General features: G+C 37.3%; 2 protein-coding genes across 19 annotated transcripts in view; one reads left to right on the top strand and one right to left on the bottom strand.

Annotated features, from left to right (window-relative positions):
- The window catches only part of MARCHF7 (membrane associated ring-CH-type finger 7), a 51,910-nt gene extending 29,369 nt beyond the window's left edge, over positions 1-22,541 (bottom strand). For 7 of the 18 annotated variants that reach the window (XR_011428237.1, XR_011428239.1, XR_011428238.1 and 4 more), the window contains exons 1-2: positions 6,804-8,809; positions 4,590-4,754 (exon numbers count right to left, since the gene is read on the bottom strand). Coding sequence is in view for 12 of the 18 variants with exons in the window: in XM_070241139.1 (XP_070097240.1) it covers positions 4,590-4,754; positions 6,804-6,899 (261 nt within the window). In the remaining 6 variants the exon portion in view is untranslated. Of the gene's footprint in view, positions 1-4,589; positions 4,755-6,803; positions 8,810-21,108; positions 21,187-22,225 lie in introns of those variants that run through there. The other 11 variants (XR_001378739.2, XR_001378740.2, XM_014732500.3 and 8 more) reach the window with 4 other exon arrangements.
- Positions 12,601-26,057, top strand: part of LOC138918631 (uncharacterized) — a 42,442-nt gene continuing 28,985 nt past the window's right edge. The window contains exons 1-4 of the mRNA XM_070240743.1: positions 12,601-12,799; positions 13,988-14,040; positions 21,881-22,831; positions 23,979-24,163. Of these exons, the coding sequence (XP_070096844.1) occupies positions 12,601-12,799; positions 13,988-14,040; positions 21,881-22,831; positions 23,979-23,987 (1,212 nt within the window). The 3' untranslated portion in view covers positions 23,988-24,163. The remainder of the gene's footprint in view (positions 12,800-13,987; positions 14,041-21,880; positions 22,832-23,978; positions 24,164-26,057) is intronic.

The raw sequence follows: 26,057 nt of genomic DNA, 5'->3' as shown, positions 1-26,057 counted from the left end.
GTAGACAGTGTAGTGACAGCTAAAAAAAGAACCTTCACGATTGCTACAAACACAAGCAATGTTATCCACTAGACAATGCTTAATCATGGGAAGTCATACAATGCACTGTAACGTAAGCAAGTCCACAATGAAATGCTCTTCCTTGGCTCATTTTCATGAATCAATGCCTTGACTATGATAATTCCTGCTTTGAAAATTTTCCAGACCAAAATTACCTTAGCCATAAGCAACTCAGAACTTTGACTTCTTGTTTTAAATATTCATGTGCTGTAGAATACTCATCTCCACACTAATGTGAAGTCTTATATTCTAGTTTCTATTCAGAATGAGTAGTCTTCTCGATTTTCATAAAAAAGACATTAGTTGATCTTAAGATCATGCCCAACTTTATAACAAATCCAGGTGAGAAACCTTACATTTATACAAAATCAAAGGACTTGGAGTTCATTTATCCCTCAAAACACACTAGGTTTACTAACTGGATCAAGACAGACTAGCAAAAACTTAGTATTCTGATCGCTCTACTGGCCTTTTACAGAACTGTTTCCACAGAGCTGTTCTTTGGCATCATGTCCTTTGCTTACAGTGAGGTTTACCAAGAAACAGTTTCACAAAACTAGGTATATACTCACAGTATGAACTACATTGAAGACACTGTCCACTATATCATTCAGAGTTCCCTTTCAGACCAAACTGGCAAGCACTGCTCCCTTTTCCTTATGAACAAATACCTTGTAGAACAAATTCCTTGTAGAGCTGGATGTGTTTCTGATCTTCCTGATACCCAAAACAAGAATCCAAGTTTAACTTTAAAACTGCAGGGCTTACAAATGCCTGTCAGTGTTACAACCTTGACCCACTCTAAGTACTTTATCAGTACTTTTCCTGATTCCATTTTAAAACTATTTTCATTTTCTTGTCCTATTGTGTATATACGTATGTATTTACTTCCTTGAAGCTACTCTTGTAGTAGATAAGCAAAAAAAATAAATAAATAAAGATAATGACCAGTGGTTCTTTTGATTCTTGAACACATACTATTCAAAACATGCAGTGGTAGGGAGCTCTGTAAGAGTTGATCTACAAAGTAGAGAAAGATGTAAATAACTGTAAAAAGCACATAGAACCATATAAAAAGCCTCATTTTTTATTATTTCATATTAAAAGTAATCAATCTCTCAACAAAGCAAAAGTATAGTGGGATTAGTGGTTGCTTAAATTATGTTACAGAAAAATATATAAAAGTAACTTTATGTTTCTTTACATAGTCACAGAACATTCCCAAGTTTTTACTTTTAACAATATGAATTAAAGGAATTAAATTCTCTTTTAAAAAATATCTGAAATTCTACTTACTGTTATCAACGAGATAAAACGATCATACTTTTCAACCATTCAATTGTAACAAAAATTTAAAGGAGTAATAGAAACACCAGCAAGGTTAATAACAGAGGTAGCCCAGCTTACAAACGGCCGAGAACCAAAAAATACTCAGAAAATCAACTGTTCAAAACTTAGAACCTACATTTTCCCAAAGAAACAATGCTATCCAGAAGTCTCAAGAAACTTAAGCTTGGGTACATTAAACGCTAATCATGTGACTAGGGGGAACAACTTATCTTTCTAGATTTCAGATCCCTATCCATGAAATGACACAAGTATTTGTCCTATTTAACTAACATTAAAAGTGAAAAAGTTCCATACAATGTCAAGCACTGTATAAATATAAGGCGTTTCCATATTATTTAATCCATAACAACAGAAATTGATCTACTATGCCCTAGACCTGACCCTCTTTTCTGAAGCTTCAGCTTCACTAAGTGTCTGAGATAAGATGGGAGTGTTATATTGCAGACAACAGAGAGTGAGAAAGCATCAGCAATTTAAAAAAAATGTTCCCTTTGATATTTAAAGGTCTCTTCCATTCATTAAGTATACATTTTACTGAGTAATCTTAAGAATATTAAATAAAACTAAACATGCAATATGTAATTTAAATATTCTAATAACCTATTATACTACACCCTAAGGATATTAATTATCTATTTTAATCAATGTAAAACCAGGAAATGATGATAATATTAGCAATAACAATCGTCATAATTATAACTGTAACATTTGAACTCTTACTACGTTCCAGGCACTGCTGTTCTAAGTGCTTTACACGTATTATTTCTATCACTCTCAAAATAAGAGAAAATGGAAAAGTAAAATATCTAGCAAAGGAATTTCAGTTTCTGAATCAAAACTAAAAAGCAAAGCAGGCTAGGAATAGTTGATTTAAGATTGGAGGGGCTGGGCCGGCCTGGTGGTGCAGTGGTTAAGTGAGCACGTTCCACTTCTTGGCAGCCCGGGGTTTGCTGGTTTGGACCCCGGGTGTGGACATGGCACTGCTTGGCAAAAGCCATGCTGTGGTAGGTATCCCACGTATAAAGTAGAGGAAGATGGGCATGGATGTTAGCTCAGGGCCAGTCTTCCTCAGGAAAAAGAGGAGGATTGGCAGTAGTTAGCTCAGGGCTAATCGTCAAAAAAACAAAAAAAACGATTGGAGGGGCCAGCCTTGTGGACAAGTGGTTAAGTTTGCGCACTCTGCTTTGGTGGCCCAGGGTTTCGCCAGTTCGGATCCTGGGCATGGACATGGCACCGCTCATCAGGCCATGCTGAGGCAGTGTCCCACACACCACAACTACAAGGACGCACAACTAAAAATACACAACTATGTAGCGGGGGGCTTTGGGGAGAAAAAGGAAAAATAAAATCTTTAAAAAAAAAAACAGATCAGAAAGGTTCCTATAATCAATCCTAAAAAAAGATTGGAAGCCATTTAAAGTAACTGAAGAACATTAAAGGAAAACCCCCAAATCTACCAAACTGATTAATCTTATTCATAATCAATAAAAGACAAATTTGTTTTTATGCTTGCATTTGTTCTTCCACAATAAAAACTTAGACTTTTGGAATAATCTATGACATTAAGAATAAGCTGGAAGGAATAGTCCTGAAAACAGTTACATTTTAAAGTGAACGCCAATAAATTTTCTAAATATATTCAAGACTTTCCGCATCTAAAATATTAGGATTACTATAACAATTATAATAAAACAAATGCAGTAGTTAACATTTATGTATTGTTTATCATGTGGCAGCACTAGTCTCACTCAACATATTAATTCATTTAACTCTAACAACTCGATCAACCAAATGACATGGAAAATAAGAAAGAAAGATGTAACTTGCCCAGGTTCACATAGCTAGCAAGTAGTGGAACAGGACTCCAATCCAGGCAGTATATGTATTGTGGTTTCAGAGCCTGTGGTCCTGACTAATAAGTTATATGAAAAGTTAGACAAAATAAGTAGGCAAAATTTTGTAAAGACAATATAGGAAAGAAACCAAATCTGTGCTTTTAATAAGTCACAGTCATTTAACCCACAACATTTCTATAGAATGTAAAATATATGATTCTGTACCTCTGGTAAACACACTCTTGTTTAACAACAGAATAAAAAAGTACATTATGAACCAACATTTAAAATGAGACCTAGTAAACTGTTCATACAAAGTCAAGAAGTGGGCAGTGGGCATTAGTAGAGAAATTATTTTTTTAATTTCAGTCTTGGAATATTTTGTAAAATGCTTATTACTGTACAGAAATATTTTTAAATGAGACTTTGTCATATAGTACATCACATGATATATAAATATGTAAATACTTAAGACTTAAACAGAAATTTTCACTAAAAGACTGAAATTACCTAAACATCAGACTTTAGAAAATCACATGTGGTTGAATTAGCTGTTCAATCAATAATGCAATAAACTTAAATTTGAAAGATGAGCAAGATAAATTGCATTAAACCTACAAGTCATGCCTTCCGAGATTTATACTGTTTTATACTACAGCTACCATGTTATAGCACTAATAAGCCATTTAAAAAACCACAGCACTGTTAGTCCTAAGGAAAATTAGCTCCATAAAAGTAGCTTATGTACTCCAAAATTCATTCGCCAAAATAAAACCCCAAAGTCCATCTAAAAGATTGTTAGTGATGTATCTTCACAAAAGGACAGCCTATTGATTTAATAATCATCAACATTAAAAGCAAAATATTTCCAAGTCATATTCTCAAAGAAAACACTTAACAATTATTATTCCACCATTGTTTTCTGTACATGTAGAGAAAACTCGAATGAGCATAATGTTAAAGAAAAGTAGGCAGTTTTCAGTCGTTTGACAAAGTCATTCACATTGACTAATTTAGTCAAATTTATACTTAAATCAAAACTTAAAATTTCAAGTAAAAAGGTTTCTAAGTGTTTGGAAAGTATGATGATTTTAAATAACAGCACAATCCCTTATTCATAATTCTTAAGTCCAAAAAGTTTGAAAAACATTAACTTTTTGCTACTTGATATGAACATTAATTCATTTTGCTGCAGATATATTAATGTGTTTTGATTACATGATGCCTCAGATCTAGCTGAGGGTGTTATAAACACTCTATTACTTTTCTAAAATCCAAAAAACATGTGGAGCCAAGGATTTTGAAAAAGAGACTGTGTACATATATTCCAAATTAAGATGTTACCTGATATTCAGAATCCAGTCTAAACGAAGAGTCTCTTGAGTGATAGGTATCATTTAAACTACTTCCTCTGCTTCCAGACATCATCCTAGCACTTAAAGAGCTAGAGGGTTGAACAGAAATTCTTCTTGGAATCCTTGAAGGTTTAGACTCCATTCTTAAGGTTTTCTGTGAAATGCAAATTTTGATTAATCACCTTTGGGAAGACATGCAAACCTCAACTTTTAATCCTCCTTAATCATCAGCTCAAATCAAGAATTAAACATGCAAATTAACTATATCTGGTAGGGTAAAATGCGAGACTATCATCACCCCTCTTCTACAAGGCAGAGGTCTCAAGTTCACCAAAGGTTTCCTACTGTCCATAACATGAAGCAAATATGATAAAAGTGGGATGAGGAACTGAGATTTGTTGTTTCCAAAGCCTGAGCTCTTTTCCTTACTCAATTTTGTCTCTATCTAAAATCCTACACAAATTTGTCCTTGATGCTCTTGCTATTCTTATCTATTACCAGCATTCAATACTCATACCACGTGCATTAGCTATACTGTACTATTTTTGCACAATCCTTAATATAATATGTTCTCATAGGCCTTTCTATGCGCCTGGGAAGTCTATACATTCCCCATTCAATTCCTGGTCATGGTCTTAAAACAAGCATTTTTCTTTGTGTGCTTCCATTTTGTAAATTCTTTTATTAAGACATCATACGATATAATGTAATTTGATTTCCTGTCTACTCTTCTCAAAAGAAAAAAAAAAAATCTAAGTTTTTTTCACTAAATAATCCTCAACCCACACTAAGAGTCATCATTAGCTATGCCTGATTTTTAACAACATATATAAAAATGGAATCATAAAATATATACTCTTTTATGTCTGGTTTCATTTGCTTAACATTATATTTGTGAGATTCATTAATGTTGCTGCATACAGTTGCAGTAAGTTCCCCCTACATGGTTTATATGGTATTCCATTGTATCAATCCACACAATTTATTTGCCCATTCTGTGGATGGACACTAGAATGTTTCCAGTTTTAGGCTATCAAAATAGTGCTGCTTGCAAAGACATTAATTTTTTTTTTTTGAGGAAGATTAGCCCCGAGCTAACATCTGCCTCCAATCCTCCTCTTTTTGCTGAGGAAGACTGACCCTGAGCTAACAACCGTGCCCATCTTCCTCTAGTTTTTTTATATGTGGGACACCTACCACAGCATGGCTTGACAAGTGGTGCCATGTCCACACCCAGGATCCGAAATCAGTGAACCCCGGGCCGCCAAAGCAGAAGGTGTGAACTTAAACACTGCACCACGGGGCGGGCCCCAAGACATTACTTTTATAAATTGAAAAAACAACTTTAAAAATTTTCTGAGGCAAGGATTTACAATGAGGCCTCTGGATAACTGAGATGCCACCAGTCTTGAGAGCAGAAAAAAGAGAAGGGCAAAACAAAGTAGTAAATAAAAAGGAATCACAATAATCTCTTCAACTTCTCCCAATCAACCACTTTCGAGGTCAAAAATTATTCTTGGGGCTGGCCCGGTGGCACAGCAGTTAAGTGCACACGTTCCACTGTGGCAGTCTGGGCTTCTCCAGTTCGGATCCTGGATGCGGACAGGGCACTGCTTGGTACGCCATGCTGTGGTAGGTGTCCTACATATAAAGTAGAGGAAGATGGGCACAGATGTTAGCTCAGGGCCAGTCTTCCTCAGAAAGAAAGAGGAGGATTGGCAGCAGTTAGCAGAGGGCTAATCTTCCTCAGGGAAAAAAAAAAAAATTATTCTCTTATTGTTCTGGTAGTGGACTGAAATTAAGGTAAGTAATAACAGAGGTACTCATCTCATATGCAGCTTGGATAAGGTATATTTGCTTTATGAAAATTTTCAAATTTAGGCATTTAAGTTAAAAATATCTAATTTATTTTCAGCATGTAACTTCATTAACTTCTCAACTAAGTTATGGATCAATTACATCTTTTCTACTTTAAAAGTTACTACAAAAGAATATTTATCTTAAAAACACGCTATCAGTCAATGACAAGAAAGGATGAAGAGAGCAAAAAACGTCAACAAACATATGGTGTATACTGCCGTAGGAGATACATAACAAACATAAAAAAGATATAACACAAGCCCAATGGCAATTAAAATTATTCAACTAAGAATATCTAGCTAATGCTGGAGCTGGCCCAGTGGTACAGCAGTTAAGTTCGCACCTTCCACTTCTCAGCAGTCTGGGGTTCGGTGGTTCGGATCACAGGTGCGGATGTGGCACTGCTTGGCAAAAAGGCATGCTTTGGTAGGTGTCCCATGTATAAAGCAGAGGAAGATGAGCATGGATGTTAGCTCAGGGCCAGTCTTCCTCAGCAAAAAGAGGAGGATTGGCAGTAGTTAGCTCAGGGCTAATCTTCAAAAAAAAAAAAAGAATATCTAGCTAATGAGAAACTAGAGTAAAAGTCATACTGGGATATGATTAAATCAAAGAAAGCTCATCAAAAAGGGTCATGAAATAACAGTTCTGAACTTCAAATTAAACAAGACAGGTTACTCTTATGCGTTAATTTTGGGCCCTATTTCCGAAACTCCTATAAAATGACAGTAAATGAATCCAAAAGCTATAACTATGAAAAGGACAGGAAAGGCAACCACAGAAGGCAAGAGATTTCAATATATATTTGGAAAATCAAAAGTAGGAGGAGAGGTAGAGTAATTCAGCAGAGAGGATGAAGCTACACACCAAGAAAGAGGTAGGAACTATAAGCAAAGCATTTGGCCTTTGCCCCATAGAAAGAATCAAGACCCAGAAATGCAAGGTACCATAAAAAGGGATGATGACTGAAATTGAAAAGAAGTTGTTGAACTAAAATCTGTAGCTGAAGCAGTAAAACCCCAAATTTTTCCTCTAGCTTGACTCTTCCAAAAATAGGATATTTATTCTCCAGAGAATAAGGATCTCACAGGCAATTTTTCCCCCTTTCTTTGCAGGGTAAGCATAGCGAATAAGAAACAAATCTATATATTCAATGTTGAGACCCAAGGACTCTCCTGATATGTTTCTAAAATGCTATCAGGAGACAAAGGGATTTTACTCTTACGACACCAAACAAAACACCAGAGATAAGATTTCTGGATACCGACATTTGGAATGCTCCCAATTACAAAGCTAACTTGTCATCTGACCATCCTACCCAACAGCAAGGTCCACTAGTTACCAAGAGTTTCTAATTAGCTTTTTAGTCCTTCCCTCTAATAGACAAACATCAAGGATCACTTGGTACCCAAGGAAGGCCTCTAACATCAAAGTAAAAAACAAAAAAAGGAACTTAGAGAAAATGTGCGGAAAGAAGCTAACTACTATCCCAAAAGACATTCATTCATAAAATAAGAACAGGATGCTGGAGAAAGCAATCAGAGTATAACAAAGAGTTTGTGGAAATTTAAAACGATACACTTAAAAAATGTGATACACTGAAATAAATGCAACATAAGGATTGGGAGTAAACTGAGGAAACCTCCCAGATGTAGAAAATCTAACTTGAAAATAGAATTGTCTAAGGGAGTTATCATATGACTATAACTATGGTTACAGAGATAGAAAGAAGAAAATAGAGGAGAGAACATTTCCAAAGCAATAAAAGAAATTTTCTAGAATTGAAAGACACAAATCTCCACGTTGAAAGGGTTCAAAAGTACTTAGCAGGATCAGAGAAAAAAGATGACCACTCATCACAATTTATCATCCTGAAATTTCAGAACAGGAGAAATAAAGGGAAGATCTTATAGTTACAAGAGTGGAAAAGTGAGTCACACATAAAAGAACAGTAATCAGAATGGCTTCTTAATTATAACTTTAATAACTCTTAAAACAATAAAGCATTGCCTATAGTTCTGAGAAAACTGTTTAGACTTGAATTTCAATCTAACGACTGAGGTAGAGAATAGAACAAATTTTTAGACATGCAAGATCTTAAAAAAACAATCAATCAAAATCCCCCACAAAAATCATAGGAAGCTAAATGAAGAGCATGTCCTAGGAAAATGGGAATGTAAAGAATGAAAGAACCAGACATGGAATCTAGGAAACAATAACAAAAGAATGCAGAAAGCATAGGGAGCAAACGATCCAGATTGGAGTAAGATCACAGATAATGGAAGTAAAGTTCTAAGAAAAAAAATAACATCTTATGGAAACTATTTTGGCATGTGGCAGAGATGATGATACACTGGGAAAATATGTTGAGTACACAGAACAAATAGCAATTTATAAATTAATTTTCTAATCTGGGAAAATAGAGCTATTGTTCAAGAAAGGATGTACTGCTATGCTTGGGTGAACTCTAATATTTACATAATTATAATAATGTAAACAGACTACTAAATCAATAATTTTGCTACAAACATGCTGGGGGATGGAGGTGGGTAGGGGAAGTAAGGACAATGATGGATAATGAAATAGAAGTAATGTTGAAAAACATGAAATAACAGTATAAACACATCATTTAGAAATGTGAAGGTAAATTTTAGAACAGCTAAAAAGTTGAGGGTCACTGCCTTTGGAAAGTGGGACTGGGAATGAGGTAAAGGATGGGGCAAAGGATTTCTGTTTTCCTTTTAAGTAGGATGACCATATTTCCTCGTTTGCCTAGAACAGTCCTAGTTTATGGCCAGAAAAGTCCTAATTTGTGCTCATTATCCCGGGACAATTATTAATAGTGCTTCCGTTGTCTCTTAAAAGTGGCCTGGTTTGAATGATAAAAGCATATGGTTACCTAACATAAATCTTTCCAAAGCTTTTTATAAACTATATAACATACATCCATACAAAATTTATTAAAAAGAGGTGATTTATGAACTGGACATTTAAAGAAGGTATATATTAGTAGAAAGAATATTAATGTTTAAACACTGACATGCAAAAGCCCATAAATGATTTAGCAAGTAGCATATTTATTTTATCAAGAAGGTTATGAAAATACTAAACAGGGACCGTATATATGATCCGAGGATTTTAAACAGGATGACAAAATGCTTGTTAAGAGAACAGGCCTACAGATGGTTCTTTAACAATAATGCTTCTTAATCATACCTCTCGTAGTTTACTCTGACTACATTTAAACCCAATTCTTATCTGCAGAATGAAACTAACCTAGTATGAAATCTGCGCAAAACAAATCTCTTGGGAAAAGGCAAAGAGGCAGCGTCCTCTGAGAGATAATTTATACTGTATTCAACTATTTTTGGCAACTCCTCTACACAAATTGATTGAATTTTCACAATGTAGGTGTTACCAGAAAACTTATATAATTTGGTTGCATAAGTTGTAGGTCAAAAGCACAAAAAATAGTAAAAAAAATAAAATGTGCAGTCCTTGAAAAACTTCTACTAGACTATTTACAAGGTACTATGTGGCATCTTTTCAAGTTCATTCATTCATTTAACAAATACTTTTTTTTTTAGATGCTTAGTGTGCACATTAGTACTAAACAAGGGGATGAGGTGAGGGGACAACATTGAACATACTGAGATAGCGACTATGAAGAAGCTGTAGTCTAGTAGAAAACAAACTACACAAATAAATAGCTTAAACAGTTATAACTGCTGTAAAGGGAAAAGTATAAGCAAGAATAAGACTAGCAGAAAAAAGGTGTTTGAAGCCTAATACTTTTAACCAAGACTTAAAGAGCACAGCACAAAAAATGTTCATATGTATAATCTTTCCTCAATGGTCAACATAACGGTCTCCTGGTTTCCTTCTGTCACTATACAGTGTTTCTTTAAACCTAAATTTCTTTACGATTTGATTCCAGAGTTGTACAGTTGAGCCCTCTCTTTTTTTTTTAAAGATTGGCACCTGAGCTAACAACTGTTGCCAATCTTTTTTTTCTTCTTCTCCCCAAAGCCCTCCAGTACATAGCGGCATATTCTAGTTGTTTAAGTGCCTCTGATTGTGCTCTGTGGAACGCCGCCTCAGCATGGCCTGATGAGTGCTGTCATGTCCACACCCAGGATCGGAACTGGGGAAACCCTGGGCTGCCAAAGCGGAATGCACGAACTTAACCACTGGGCCATGGGGCCAGCCCCTGAGCTCTCTTTCTGTTTGGTGATAAGACAGAAAGCTTATCACCAGGCTGGTCTCATAGGTGTGTGACCTATGAAGACACACAGGGCCCTGTGCTTGATTAACAGCTTTGCTGCCAACATCTCGAAACTATTACTAATTTCATCTTTGAACCTGTGTTTTATAAGTGAAGTCAGACAGGACAGAGGAGCTGGAGCAGAAGAGATATGCACCTGTCTGCCATGCCTTGCCACTCAATTTGCATACAGCACTCATCATTGCTATGAAGCTTCCATAACACTTAATGTGTACTCTCTGTGAGCCCGACTCAAGTCCTAGCCTTCATGGGTCCACCATAACTGTGTCCTCATGTTCCTTAACAACACATCTATGACTGAGTAAGCTGAGGCACTGACAGCTGCAAGAGGCCACACTTTCCATTCTCCAGAACTTGCTTCCAATTCAGAAAGAAGGTAATGAGCCACAAAACCACAAAAATCTTATGATCAATATGTGAGGAACTTTTCAACTTCTGAAATAAAGTCTGATGGGTGAAGATTCTCTGGAGCTGATATGTAACTGCTTGTTTACCTAATTAGTCATACTTTTACTATATTAAATGCGTCCCCCACCTTGAGGAATTTTAATAGTGACTGATATAAATAGGAGTGGAAAACAGGTATTTATACCAACTCCACAATTTACATAGTCTGTCCATCTCATAAACCCGTGGCCTATTAGCTACTAAAAAAACTGACTGTTCTTTTGTAGGTAATTTCGTTCCACTGGGCTTCCTAGGAAACTCTCTCAAGAGCTCTTTAAAGCAAGTTCATGTTTTTGGTGGCCTGCTGAACACTACTAAGGATCTTTAGACCAAAAAAGTTTTTCCTACCTATAAACAGCACAATTCAAATCTACTCTGTGGAAATAATCTTACCTTAAACTTTCTGTAAGCACAGGTAAAAAGCCAAAAGGAATTCTAAGTCATTACCTGACATGCACAATTCTGTAACTAATTCTGTGCCTGATGCGGCAAGTTACCAAAATTTCATAGTCATATGTTAAACACAACTGAAAAACTACCTCTGAACTTATAGTAAAATAGACAATTTTAAATGGAATTTTACAATGTTTTCCAGCAAGAATTTACTTGGATATCAGGCCTCCTCTGGGAAAACCAACAAAGTTTGTCTCTAATAATACTACGCAGAGCTTCGTCTAAAGGGAACTCATCATTAATCCACACATTTCTTCTTTTATTTTTCATTCTACTAGTGATGGCACTAATTCCCAATCAAACTTTCAATTATTTTTCTACCACCTTAAACAGGCAGTTTAAATTCTTTGGTCTAGCATCCAGAATTCTAACCTACCTTTTCCACTTCATTTCCAACTACGTACTACCTTAAAAAAATCCTAGTTCTAGTTCAACTTTTTTTGTTTTTTGAGGAAGATTAGCCCTGAGGTAACATCTGCCACCAATCTTCCTCTTTTTGCTGAGGAAGACTGGCCCTGAGCTAACATCCATGACCATCTTCCTCTACTTTATATGTGGGATGCCTACCACAGCATGGCTTGCCAAGCAGTGCCATAATTGCTGCACCACCAGGCCACCCCGTTCCAGTTCAACTTTTAAGTTAGTTACTCTTTCCCCACCGCCCCCCCCCCCAATAAAGAAATTAAAGTTAGTTATTGAGTAATATACCAGGCAGGGTACTAAACTCTAGGAACATAATAATAAAACCTATCTCCTGAATCCATATTTCAGGGGTGGGGTTATGAATGAAAATAAAATAAATATAATACAAGTATAATAGCAGATACACAAAATACTGTGGGACAGAATATTCAGTTCTGCAGATTATTCAAACCAATTCTTCCCCCAAAACAATGAAAAACGTTAGATAAAATACAAATGAAGGGTGATAAGGTAATAAGGAATTACTAGGTCAATAATGATGGGAAAATGGGAATCCAAGAGATATGAGAGTGCAAAAGCCACTTCTGCCCTGATGGCATTTGTGAATTCCAGAAAATCTGAATTTTCATTTGCCTGTCTCATGCAAGAAAATCAAAGCCCAAGACATGTACAAGGTGAGGAATCTAACAAGCCACCTCATCACAATCAGCGGGACTCCAAAGGGCCACGACAGGGTAAGAATTAAAACAGAAGCAAATGAGTTATTGTGCAGATTTGCAGCTAAGACTGATGTTCCCTAGATGGTAATTATAAGTTCAAACAGTGAATTTGGTTTAAGACGGTGCCAGTCTAGTAAGCCACCAAGAACCTGGCAGAAGCAAACACAAATCTTGCTGGAGGAATGAGCCTTCATGCTAGGCTTCAGATAACTTCTACAAACAATTTCTCAAGTATAATAAGCAGGTTGATAACTAAGCATACAACGAAACAAGGCACCACAAACAAGGTCCTTGAGACACAAAAGACAAGAGAAAAGATAGACTAACAAAAACATCAAATCAAGTATTTCACAGAGAGATTATATAAAATAACTATGTTTAAAATGTTTAAATAAAGAGAAGCCTGAAAAATGTGTGCAGGTAAGAGGACACTGAAAAAAGGACAGCCCCTGAAAAAAGGACTAAACAGAAAAATACAATAAATATAATTAAATGTAAATGACACCATAAGAACAAGACACATCCAAAATGGAAGACATTCTGTAGGATAATTAGCCTGGACTCTTCTAAAAGTCAATGTCACAAAGAAAAAACATGGAAGTGCTTTTCTAGTTCTAGTTGGAGACTAAAGAAACAAAATCAAATCCAATGCATGAACTTTGGTTGAATCCTGATTCAAAAAACAACAGAAAGTCTGAATATGAACTGAATTTTAGTAAAGTGTCATGATGTCTGCAACTTAGTTTTAAACGGTTCTGAAATAAGAACACATATTTAAGGAAACAAATATATGTAAAGACATATAATCTATATAGATATAAAGCAAATATGGCAAATTAGCGACTACTAAATATATGTCAAGTTATACACATATTAATCTTACTGTTCTCCCAACTTTTCTCTGCTTGAATGTTTTAAAGCAAAATAAATCAAATAAAATTGGGGGGAAGTGTTCCATATCTGCTTAGTATATAGAAAGCCACAAGAGAACATCACTCCTACTCTAACATAACAAGAGTAAGCCAGATAATCTAAAATTCACTTTTCTTGAGTCCATCAGAGCTGAGGTTGCAAGGCAACCAGATGAAATGAACTGCAAAGAATAGCAAGCCCTTTCACAAGGAGAGATGGGACAAAGGTGGCCACCATGAAAGCTGATAAGAAGTAACAGCTAAAATGTACCAAATTCCTAAATTCCTAAAGGCCAAATATTTGCTAGTGTGACAGTTCAGAAACTCTGGGAGCCCCAACACAAGGTGAGTCTTTCCATGGGCCTCCACTGAGCGTGCCTAAGAAAAAAATGAGGACAGACAAGAGATTTGAAAGAATCTCACTCTCTGTAGTGTGACCAAGTAGGGCCTGCCTATGTCTAAAAGAGAAGGAGAACCTGAAACAGTTCATCCATGCTTCAGACCCTGCATGAGTATAAGGTGGGATCGGCTGTTTGAAGGGAATCCACTTTCAGCAAGGACTCTGCACTAATACAAGGCAGAGATCAGCTGCTGGGGTAGGGGGGAGGGTGAAGGGGACCGGCAGGGTATCTGCCTGCACTCTGGACTCTAGAAGACAGGGAGAAGGCAGGAAATCTTGGGTCAACCTCACCTCTGATGATCAGGCACACAGAGCCTGCCTAAGACTGGAGAAGGATGCACAGAACTAAGTACACCCCCCACCCCCCGCCCTCCCCCCACCCCCTGCACCATGTCTACTGCTGAGGGAGTTACAACAGCCTGAAAGACACCCCTCTGTGGTGAAGATGTGCTGGGCCTTCAGGAAATTTGAGGCTGGTGAAAGAATACTGAAAAAAATCCTCTGGCACCCCAGGCCTCATACTAAGCACTGTGCAGTGGCAGTCCACGACTGGAATACTTTGAAGGTAAATAAAGCAACAATAAAGCTCAAACCCAGCTCAACTACAGACTAAACCAATGCAACCCACCATACTAACAGTCTGACAGAAGTGGAATATGTCCATATCCAGGTAAAAATATTATTTATCTCAGTCTCTACTGTTATTTTATTTATAATCTTTGACATTCAATCAAAAATTACAAGATAAAAATACAAGAGGGAAAAAAAATCAACCCATTGCCAAGAGATAAAAGAGTCAACAAAACCAGATGAAGAGACGGCCCCAATGTTAGGAAACTGATGCATTTAACAGTAGACTAGGCAAAATTGAAAAACTAGGGAACTGCAAAACAGGCCAGAAGAAATTACCCAGAATGAAGTATGGAAAACCAGCTGATGGTAAATACAGAAGAGAGGATTTAAGAGACACTGAGGGAAGAGTAAGAAAGTTTATTGTACATTTAATTGACATTACAGAAGGAAAGAACTAGGACAGAGAAAAATTTGAAGAGATAGTGGTTGAAAGTTTTTCAAAACAGATGAAGGATCAGAGTCAAGAAGCCCAACAATTATCAACCAGAATAATTAGCAATTATACTAATTGCTACATTAGATACTCATACCAGATTGCTGAAAATCATTATACTTAAAAAAAAACAAAACCAAAAATGTTATGGGAGCATCGAATTGGGAGCCAAGATGAGAAAGACTTGGGAAGAGGGAACATTTGAATTGACCTCTGAAGAATAAAATCATGAAAAGAGGAAGACCTGGAAAATAGAAAATAATGTATGAGGCGTGAAATTGAAGGCATGGAAGGGGAAAGAGGAAACAAAAGGAATCTGAAGGAAATAAATACATAAAGTAGATTATACCCAGATTGTAAAGTCAATCTTGTGTCCTCTACTCAGGAGTTTTTTACTTTAATAAGGCAACAGTTTTGAAGCTTTTTACTACCAGTAATTTGTGTACTTTTGTTCTCCCTCAGGACCCCAGAAATTATGTTCCCGAAAACAATTAGAGCTTTCAAAGATGAAACAATTAGCAGTCCAAAAAAACCTTATCTAGTTTTGCCTAGCCTATAATAATAGATTCATATATAGCTTCCTGCATTTCTTACAATACTGAAAGTCACTATTAATTTTACTACCTTTGTGGAACCATGAGGAACAAACCACTGCTATAGACTCAGGCTTAGGAGCTGCTAGAGATTTTCAAACAACATCAGCTAAAAACAAACAAAAAACCCCCCAAACTAAATCAGTATTAAGGACAAGTTATTAGGAAGAGACAAGGTGGTTCCAAGACAAATTAGTGAAAGCCCAAAGTAAATGAACAGAAAGCAAATTCAATACATCTCAAGTGGAAAAGAATTTACCCAATAATTGGGGGGTGGCGGGAAGGGAGGGATTATTCAAACTACTGATGAAGAACAAACATTTTTCTTTTCTTTTTTTGCAGGGAGTCAGGAGTGGAGGACAAGGAAGCACACCAAGATAAACTGGTTGTAAAGAATGAGTAGTCTGAAGTGCCCAGAAGAGGTAAAGAAGCTTGCTGGAAATATATTTGAAAACACAGGAGAACTGTTTGGGCTGAGAGATTTTCAATCACTTACACTAATCTATTTACTTTTCCCCATATATGTGCTACCTCCATGCCTTCTGCTTGTACTGTACCTCCTATCTGGTCAGCCTTAGTGCCTCCCTCCACTGTTTATGTCTAATTAGTAGAATCTGGGGCACTATGAAAAAGTAAACTGAAAAACTTCAGGCAATATAGGAAAATGCCTGGAACAAAGCAGTTCTACCTATTACCTTATTTAAGAGTAAAGCTTTCTCTGAGCATTACCACAAGTTGCCTACCAAGTAGGGCTTAGATTTTTGGTTTACCAAATTTGGAAAGCTGTTAATTCTTAAGATCAGAGAAATACCAGTGTAATGCTCAAAGGTTTTTCGTTGATTCTGCTTATAAAGAGTCTTTCAAATAACATGCATCCTCTCCCACCACTCTGAAGATCACTATGTCCCATTACTGCAACAATCTTGTTAACAGGATCTGTTAAGAGTCACATAGTAGTCATAAACCAAATAACCAGACAAACAAAAAGGCCCCAGCTCCATCCATATTAACAAACAGTACAGCCCACAACTAAGACTGTTTGCTCATTTTCAATATATTCATTAATACAGGTAATCCTTGCAAAACAGGAAACTAAGGCTAGGCAAGATAAATTAAGCATTGCCCAATTTTTAGGATGAGCCAATTTCTCACCATCTGTAAAAATACGATAGTTAACAGTGCAAACAAGCTTTGAAGCCTGTCCCTTACTTGGTGTGACTCTAAGCTTAATCCCTCTAAGGCTTAATTTCTTCACTTAACAAAATGGGGATAATAACAGTACCAGGTATACTGTGGGCTTTGCTGGCACACAGTATGTATTCAGTAAATACTAGCTATTATTAAGCAATACCATCAGTGTTAAGAGATTTTGATACAAACAGCTTAGTAGACACTCTGGCTTTTCATTATTTGAAATTTGTCTTTAACATGTAATAAAAAAGACTTTTTTAAAAGTCATTCATATTTATGTACAGGAAAACAATTGCTGCAGGGTAAAGAAACTTATATACCTTACATATACAACTCTATATAAAAAACTGGAAAAAATAGCCACTATTAACATTTTACTATGTCTCTGTTTGGGTTTTGTTCTCTTCTTTAGACTCAGTTTTCTGAAATTTCTTTAATGTACTTTGTCTTACTTTGATAATCAAGGGAAACCGTTATCTGCAAATAAAAAGACGTTTTTATAACTCATATTACAATAAAATTTATAAGTAACTCCTAAAAATAATTCACTTCCTAAATTGCAGTACTGCTAGTTTACCCTTCTTAGTACCTACATACCAAAAGGAAGTAATAAATATTAAACAATTAAGTATTATTTTAGTAAATACTAAGTGGACGAGAAGGTTAAAATCACTTCACAAAACGGAATTTAGATTACCTGAGTATGCCTTAAAAATTTTTTTTACTATGAAAAATGTCAAACATACACAAAAAGTAGAGATAATAATGAATCTCTATGTATCAATCAAGTCTTCAACAATTATCAACATCTGACCTATCTTCTTGTTTGTTTTACCATCCTCTATTTTAAAGCAAACCCCAATCATGACATCTTTAAGGATGCCTGTTCTTATAATGCTCTTAAGCAACTTGTGGTAAATGACAAACTATGGCTACAAATCCCTCCCATTCAAGTAAGCACACACCTTCGCATTGTGATGTTGCTGGTGTGCACTAAAGAAGTGGAATCTGTTTTTTTTTTTTTTGGCTTTTTCTCCCCAAATTCCCCCAGTACATAGCTGTATATTTTAGTTGTGGGTCCTTCTACTTGCAGCATGTGGGATATTGCCTCAACATGGCCTGATGAGCGGTGCCATGTCCATACCCAGGATCTGAACCAGCGAAACCCTGGGCCGCTGAAGTGGAGCACACGAATTAACCACCCAGCCACAGGGCCGGCCACTAAAGAGGTGGAATCTTATTCTCCCATCCCTTGAATGTGGGCTAGCCTTGTGAGACTTTGACTAAGAGAATACAGTGTAAATGACATTATACGATTTGCAAGGCTGTAAGAAGTCTCATAGTTTCCACTTGCACGTTCTTGGAACGCTGTCTTGAGACTCCCATGTCATAAAGGACAATATGGAGCAAAGCCTAAATGTTGCTTAACACCAACTGCCAGACATGTGAGTGTTGTCATCTTAGACCTTCCAGCCTGAGAAATCCTTCAGCTGAATGCTGGTACATGAGTGAACCCAGGCAAAACCAGCAGAACTGTCCAAGAGGCACACAGAACTGTAAAATATTAGTAAACAGTTTCAATCCACTAGGTTTTCAGGCAGTTTGTATGCAGTAATACAGTAGGGCTTCATAACTTATCCTAACTTACTTTCTTACAATTATCATTATGTACCTGGTTTCTATGAAAAATTTGATTCTATTTCACGGTCTAACCTAGAATGTGTCTTAAACACCAGGGAAGTTGCAGTTACTGAATTAACAAAAGCACAACATTACCATGCAATAAATTCATGCAACGAAGGCCAAAGAGATCACACAAAATACCAATGTATTTCAATAGCCAATAGCCTTCCAGAAATACAAATGCAGTTACAATTCCATTATTTACGTCTATTTGGTTTATCTTTTTGTTTAAAAAAATCTGCTTCTGGGGGAAAATTTCTTTTCTTAATGGGAAATCCTAGTGTTTTAATAATCCTAGTGAACACAGAGACATGGAAACTAAGGGTGGTTACATGAGGAAAGTGCTTTAAAAACACAGAACTTTATGGGTCTTCTAAAAAAAAGCCTCTTGATTTTTAGCTGACAAATATTTAAGAAATAAAGATCTACCCAGGTCTTGAAAAATAATAACCAGAAAAAAGTTTAACATCTCCATGAGAAAACATGACTATGATATTAAGTCTACAATAGAGTACTTCATAAAATAATCTGTTCTCCTTTGAAGTTTCAATGTTCATTCAGTAAGTGGAGATCATTTTAGAGTTTTTTCTGGAAAGTGAGTTTCTCAAACACATTACACTAAAGTACAATAAGGAAAGGAAAGATGAGAACTAGCTTTGAAGGTTCAAAATCTGCCCTCTTCTAAAGCTGTTGACAAAAGTGGGTGTAGAGAGGTAAGTGATTTTAAAACCAGATGTTCAACTTATCTAGTCTAACCGGTAGAGCCACAGAGAAATATATTCGAGAGCAAGAAAAACCAGCTTGACTATATAACTTCAGAATAGAGTAGAAAAGTTAAAAATTAAGATCAATGAAAATTAAACCCCAGCCACTCTCAAATTATAATGTTATCCCCCTCTTTTGGGCTCATGTTATGATTAGCAACTGTATTACAGATAGAAGTTTTGCAAAATAATGAATAATGAGAAGATAAATTATTTTGCTGTAATAGAATTTTGCTTTAGTGAATTCAAGTAGATCTGAGGAATCCAAAACCTTACTTTAAATTGTAATTATCCTAATGTGATAAGTTGTTGATTCAGTTATTTAACAATTGAAAGGTTCATTAGTTCTGAAGTTTAATTTGTTGGTTAAAAATGAGGTTTGATGCAAGCCTGTGCATTTCACCAATGCATTTCCCACTGTTCTTTACTGGCATTTAATTACCCATAGTAACAGAAGGATGTATCAGCAAAGACAATCTAAAAATGATTTTTATTTCACTTAGGGACACAATAGCTCTCCATTCCCAACAGCACAGAGCACTAACTTTCCAAAACAGTACAAAAGGTCTTTCATGTCATGCTGTAACCTTCCATTCAACTGTTTCAGCTATGGGGAACAAATTGTCCATTCCTCAAACAAACCATGATACTATGACTTTGCAGTTTCCTTATCAAACTCCTAGTCATCCTTCACTTCTCAGCTTAAACAATACTTCCTGTAAAACTTCCCTCAAGATAAAACACTCCTCTGTGCGTCCATGGTACTACTATACACATGTATTAAGGTAACAGCAGTAGTTGTTTACACTAGTTGGACGGCTAAATTGTGAGTTGTGGAGGGCAGATGCTGTGTCAAGAATTCTTGCAATGTGAAGTCCTAATCTAGTAGCCAGAATACAACAAAAAATTACCAAATGATGTAAAACATTTTTGCAATGTACAATGTTCTACAATGTTTGATAATTTTGCACTATTAAAATTATTTTCCCAAAATATAAAATGTGGGTAACTCTTGAACACATACCAGATGAAGAGTTGTGTTAAATGGATATATGGAGCTGATTAAAAATTGGAGCGCCAAGGATGACTTTTTATGTCCAAGCTGATTATCTGACACCTGCACGTAGAATATATGTGTGTATCTATACAGGGGCATCTTTGTGCTTTATCTGGGAAAATAGGCTCTCCTGCCAATGTGGCAGAAAGAGAAATCACTTGTACTTAAATAAGTAGGAATTTTTAATCACACTTACTCAAGACATATGACCCAGCATGCAACTTTGGAAAAAACCCAAGACTTTGCATTCTGACCTTGCTAACATCCGTGGTATAATTTAGGGTAAAAGAAGAGCTGTAAAAAGTTCTTATCTAAAAATACTTGTAGTATAGAACTTATATACACTATTGTGTGTGAGAACCAGCAGTCAGCCACTGTGGGGGACATACTACAGGCTGAGTAAAATTTTAGGGTTATTCTGATCAGAATGCATGAATATAAACAATTGGAATGCGTGAATATAAACAATGGGACTTTACGCACCAATTCCAATTGTTTACATCCATTAAAAATTCATTCTGCAAGTATTATGTCCCCCAACGTGTTGACTGCTTCTCACAACCTCATCTAATTTAATCCTCACCTCAACCCTAGGAATTAACCTGTTTTTCTAAGGAAATCTGAAGAGGTTAAATAATTATGGCAAAATCCAGACTTACACCCAAATCTTCTGACTTTAATCTTCATACACCACTTGTTGCACAAAATGCTGTAGAACTGTGAATGAAAGTCCATTCCTGAAACAAAATTTTATCTCACGAAAAAAATCTGGTTACACTGTGTCTGCCTTAACAATATACTGTTCGATTTTTACACCAAAAATTTGTCTTTAACCTACCTCTTAGTTCTAAACAGAAATGGATAGATAGGAGTAAGAAAAGTGGAAAATGTAAAACAATGAAAAAAGAAAAATACCTAAAATACCTAAAAAGTCCCACAAGATCGAAAAGAAATGTTACTAAATTCAATTTCAGTTGGCACATTTACTCTTAAGTGCCAACGAGATTAGTCGCGACGAATTTATTACCAAGACAGAGACTGTCCCTATATATTAATATTTACATCCGTACGTAGGAAAAAAGTATTAATAGTGTAGGATTTTTTGGTGTGTGTACACGTTCATCTTTACTACGCAGTTTCATCAAAATGAGGGAGTATGCTACTACTGGTGCCTTCCGTATTTTTACTTCTTATGCCAACAGGTCCGTTTTTTATACATATCACCTATTTCAATTTGAAGAACAATTCACTACAATACAAAAGGACTCCCAAGTATCACGATATTCAAGAACCGGAAGGATCAATGAGCAAATCTTCACCCCATCTAAAGGGCTGGCCAAGTCTCTTCGATTCGAGGCCGGGTTGGCAGAGCCCTAACTCTCCCCGCCTTCAACACCGCGCTCTCTAAATACCACACTCGTGACCCTCCAGGCCCGCAGGGCTCCGGAGGACCCTCCTCACCCCGTCGAAGAGGAGGCCGCCAAAGGCCACACAGGGCTCAAGCCCCTTGCCCTCACCCATCCCCCCGTCTATAAGGAAGAAGCGCAATCCGTCCCCTCCACCCATCACAAACTCCGCCACGGGACGAAAGGCCACCGGCAGAGCGGGCCTGCCCCCGGCTGCCCCTTCGAAGCCGCGGTCCCGGATCAAGCTCCTCCACCCCAGCTAGAGAGGAAGGACCCAGGCGGGCGCTTCGTGTCCTCCCCTCCCCCACCCGCGGCCTTCACCAGAACCACCACCCCGAGAGGCAGAAACCCGAGCTTCGCAGCTTATTACCCCTGCTCCCGAGATGGCATTGAACAGGGCGCGTCCCGCTCGCAGCGACCACACCGCCGGCTACCTCCTCCGAGTTCTAGGCCTCTCAGTGAGGCAGAGCAGTCGGCAGCGAAGCACAATGGCGCCCACCCCTCTCCTGGATCCGGCGCAGAACCAGCCGCCAACGTTAAATGCCCCTCCCTTCTCCTCCTCCCCCAGTTTCGCAGACTCGGCCGGCTTCTCGCGAGAGTGGCGGCGCTGCGGCGACCCGAGAGCTGCGGGCGGGCTCGACGTACCCCGCCGCCGGGTGGTGCTCTGATTGCGGCAACCGTTGAAGGGCTGCCCTCGGGGAGGCTGCGAGGTGCCACCGGTAAGCGGCTGCGGCTGGTCGGCCGGCGGGCTGGCGGCTGGGCCGGCGAGCGTGCGGGCGCCGGGAGCCGGGCGCTAGAGGCCCGGCCCTGGTTGGCCGCCCTCGCCTCGGTGACGAGGGGCTCTGAGCCAGCCCTGCCGCTCCCCGGCACCCGAGTCCCCGCCACCTGCTCTTGCCCCCTCCGGCAAACCTGCGGGGCCCACTGCTCGAAATACTGCCTAGCTCTTTTTTTTTTTCTTTTCTTTTTTTGGCGCTTGGTAAGTGGCGCAGTGAATGTTTATTGACTTGAATCAAGCACTGCCTTTCCCGACCTCTCCTCTTCCCCCTCCCTGCCCGCCCTGTTTGATGTCTGCAAAGCCCTCTCTGAGGGTTGGAGCCAATTTGTCCGGGACCGTTCGTTTCTTGTAATTCGGTCTTGGTGATGGTGTACTTTTACAGTCATATCTTTCATAATCTTGATACTAATCTTTAATAGTGTAGCTACAGATTTTTGCTGTAAAAATTCATCCATTTAGAAAGAGGGAGGAAAACGGTCTGGTGAAAATTAGACGAAACTTTCAAAAACCTGTAAATGTGGTAAACTAAGCTGTAAATCAGTACTAATAAAAGGCAGTGGGTTAGAGGAAAAAGCCACAATTTATGTGGATTTAGGTGATATGTGGACTTTGAATAATATATCAAACATAAAAGTTCTTTAGCGGTAAAGATACGTAATTGAAACTTGGAAGCGTACTGATGGCACTTGATTTTTAAAGTGACGTATTTTATTAGGTTGTTTAAAGCAATTCGTTGGCTCCAAATAATTCCAATAAATGAAGTATGAGCTTTATATGTATCTCTTTGTCATCTCATTTGAAGGGAATGTGCTATCACTATCATCCTCATTTCACTGTCTTGGATACTAACAGACTGTGCTTCAGTTTTGTAAAACATTACAAATTTTAAGGATTTAAAGTTCGATTATTGTTATTTAAAGTTGGCACAAATGCCAGTCTAACTTTTTAGGATGTGAGTTGAAGATTAAGCATCTGGTATGGGATAAAGTGAACACAGACTACTTTTAAGGAAATTAATTTGTCCTTCTTATAAAAATAATTTTTTCCCAGCCTGTTTGTGTATACCTGTAGCATTGTGGCTATGGATAGACACACCCTGAAGCACCAGCCTGCATGGGTTCAAGTCCCAGCCCTACTTTTTACTACCTTTCTGGTCTTGAGTAATTCCTTAATCTTGCCAAGCCTAGGTTTCCTGTACAATGGGGTTAGTAACCTTAGCTGTCCCTGATAGTGTTGTGGAAAGGATTAAAGTTGCTGGAACATAGTAAGCATTCCATAATTGTTAGCTATTACATTCTATGTCTAAACCACTGCTAACATTGTTTTTCTGGGGCTTAATATTACATAGATCCCCTGAACATCCTGTTCTGAAGTGTATTCCACACTAAGAGGAATGACTACACCATTTTCCTGAGTTATGGCGGTCAGACTTGGTAGCGGTAACTTCTCTACAGAACTAAACCTGAAAGGGATGGTTCAGATTTTGGCAGATTGTGGCTTCATCTTCAGCCAGCACTGATGGTATCATCAGAGGTGAGTGTGGCACCAGTTTCCTATGTAAACAAACCTTCCAGACTCTAGTTTCTTATTGATGCTAGTAAACATGTAAAGACCACTGATAAGTATGTTTTTATTCTTTAAGAATGGTTATTGTTTTTTAATGTACTGTCTCTGATTTGAGTTTCTAGATAATTAACATTATCAATAAATAATTAGTGAGATTTTCCTACGTTAAAGACGACTTGTTAGGAATTGTAAGTACAAATAGGTACAATAGTGACTGTATTTTCTGAATGAAAAATCAGGACAAAATGATTTGACAGGCAACATATTTGAAATTGGAACTGTTCTGACCAATCTAGGTTCCATGGTTGCCTTTTTTGCACAGAGTTCCCCCACTTGACCTTCCTTTGCTGAACTTTTTATCTTTATGACCAACTCTGACACACCTTTTCTTATCCAAATATCTTAGTTCACCACTTGCCCACACCACTCACATTAATTTCCCTTTTTGAACTCAACTTCTCTCAATTAAGGTCTTAGTTACTATTATTATAATTTGTCTGTCATTTGACTCCGGTCATAAGAGCCCTTTACTCTTATGCTTAAGTATTTCTTCAACTACTTGATAGCTTAGAATTCTCTGTCAGATAGTGAATTTCAAAGTTTCTGTTTTCCCCACTTTTTATCATCCCACAACCTAACTTTCTAAGATGTTTCTCGATGGCAAGGACAATCTTACAGATATTCTTTACTTTGCATTAAATGGTGTGATCTTGAAAAGGTGTGGTTGTATTTGCTTTTTATAAATCAAATCATTTTCAAAAGTAGGTTATTTCTTAAACTTTGGAGGAACAGGAGGTAATACTTGGGATGAGATAAGTGTGCTTACAGGGAGGTCCCTGAGTTGAAAACAAAGGATGTCAGTTTCTTCTCAAATGGGAATCTAATTAATCCCCAGAGAAGGGGACCTCATAGCATCAACCAACTTGAGGATCTACTATTTAAACTTATGAGTGACTTTAGATATATAATATTTATTATTATTTAAAAATAGTCTATAGGTTGAGGACTCTTCCTTCTAAGGAATACATAGCTTAAAGATCCTTTATTTTAAATCTTTGATGTAAAGAATTCTTTTCATGTTAAAAATAATATATACCCTTGATTTAGTGATTTTGTGAATTTTAATTTTCCCCTCATCAAGTTTAATTGGAAGGTGCCACATTTAATAAATGAATATCCAAGACATTCTGTTGGTTAGCTTCTGCTGGATTAGCAGCAATAATTTTCAGTCCCCAAAGTCAGTAGTTAAAAGGATATAAAAACAAGTAAAGAGAATACGATCTTGAAACCCTTCCTGAGAAACCCTTTTTTACAATTAAAGTTTTGGTCTAGATTTCACTGCTTCTAGGAACATCATTCCTCCTCATATAGTTACTCCAGAATGTCTGTCCTGGTTAGGAACAATTCCCAATTTTGGGGGCAGTTGGAATCCATATGTGAAGCACCTTTCACTCTCCGTGACGGAGACAGTATGGCCAACAAAGCCTAAAGTATTTACTATTTGATTCTTTACAGAAAGTTTCCTGATTTCTGGAGTAAACTGTAAAACCAGATTGAACTGACCCATGTTCCCTTAAAATAGTCAAGCTAAACGCGCACACACGTCTTTCAAATGAAAATAATCAAGGACTGTGCTCTGCCTGCATGGCCACTTCAGACTACATTTTATGAGACTGCAAGCCCAAGAGCATCCAAATACTGATATAAATTCCTTGGATATTCCTTCAGGAAGTTTGGTTGCAACCCCCTTTTTATCTTAATTTTTTTTCATGTCCACATATGTGTACAATTTTATAACAATGTATGTATGTGATTATATCATACATACTAGCAATTTTAGTATAGGTCTTTTCTTTTTTCT

This window comes from Equus caballus, chromosome 18 (genome assembly GCF_041296265.1).
Source record: "Equus caballus isolate H_3958 breed thoroughbred chromosome 18, TB-T2T, whole genome shotgun sequence".
Taxonomy (NCBI): domain Eukaryota; kingdom Metazoa; phylum Chordata; class Mammalia; order Perissodactyla; family Equidae; genus Equus; species Equus caballus.
The sequence above is the reverse complement of the archived record's forward strand: the minus strand, read 5'-3'. Positions and strand labels throughout refer to the sequence as shown.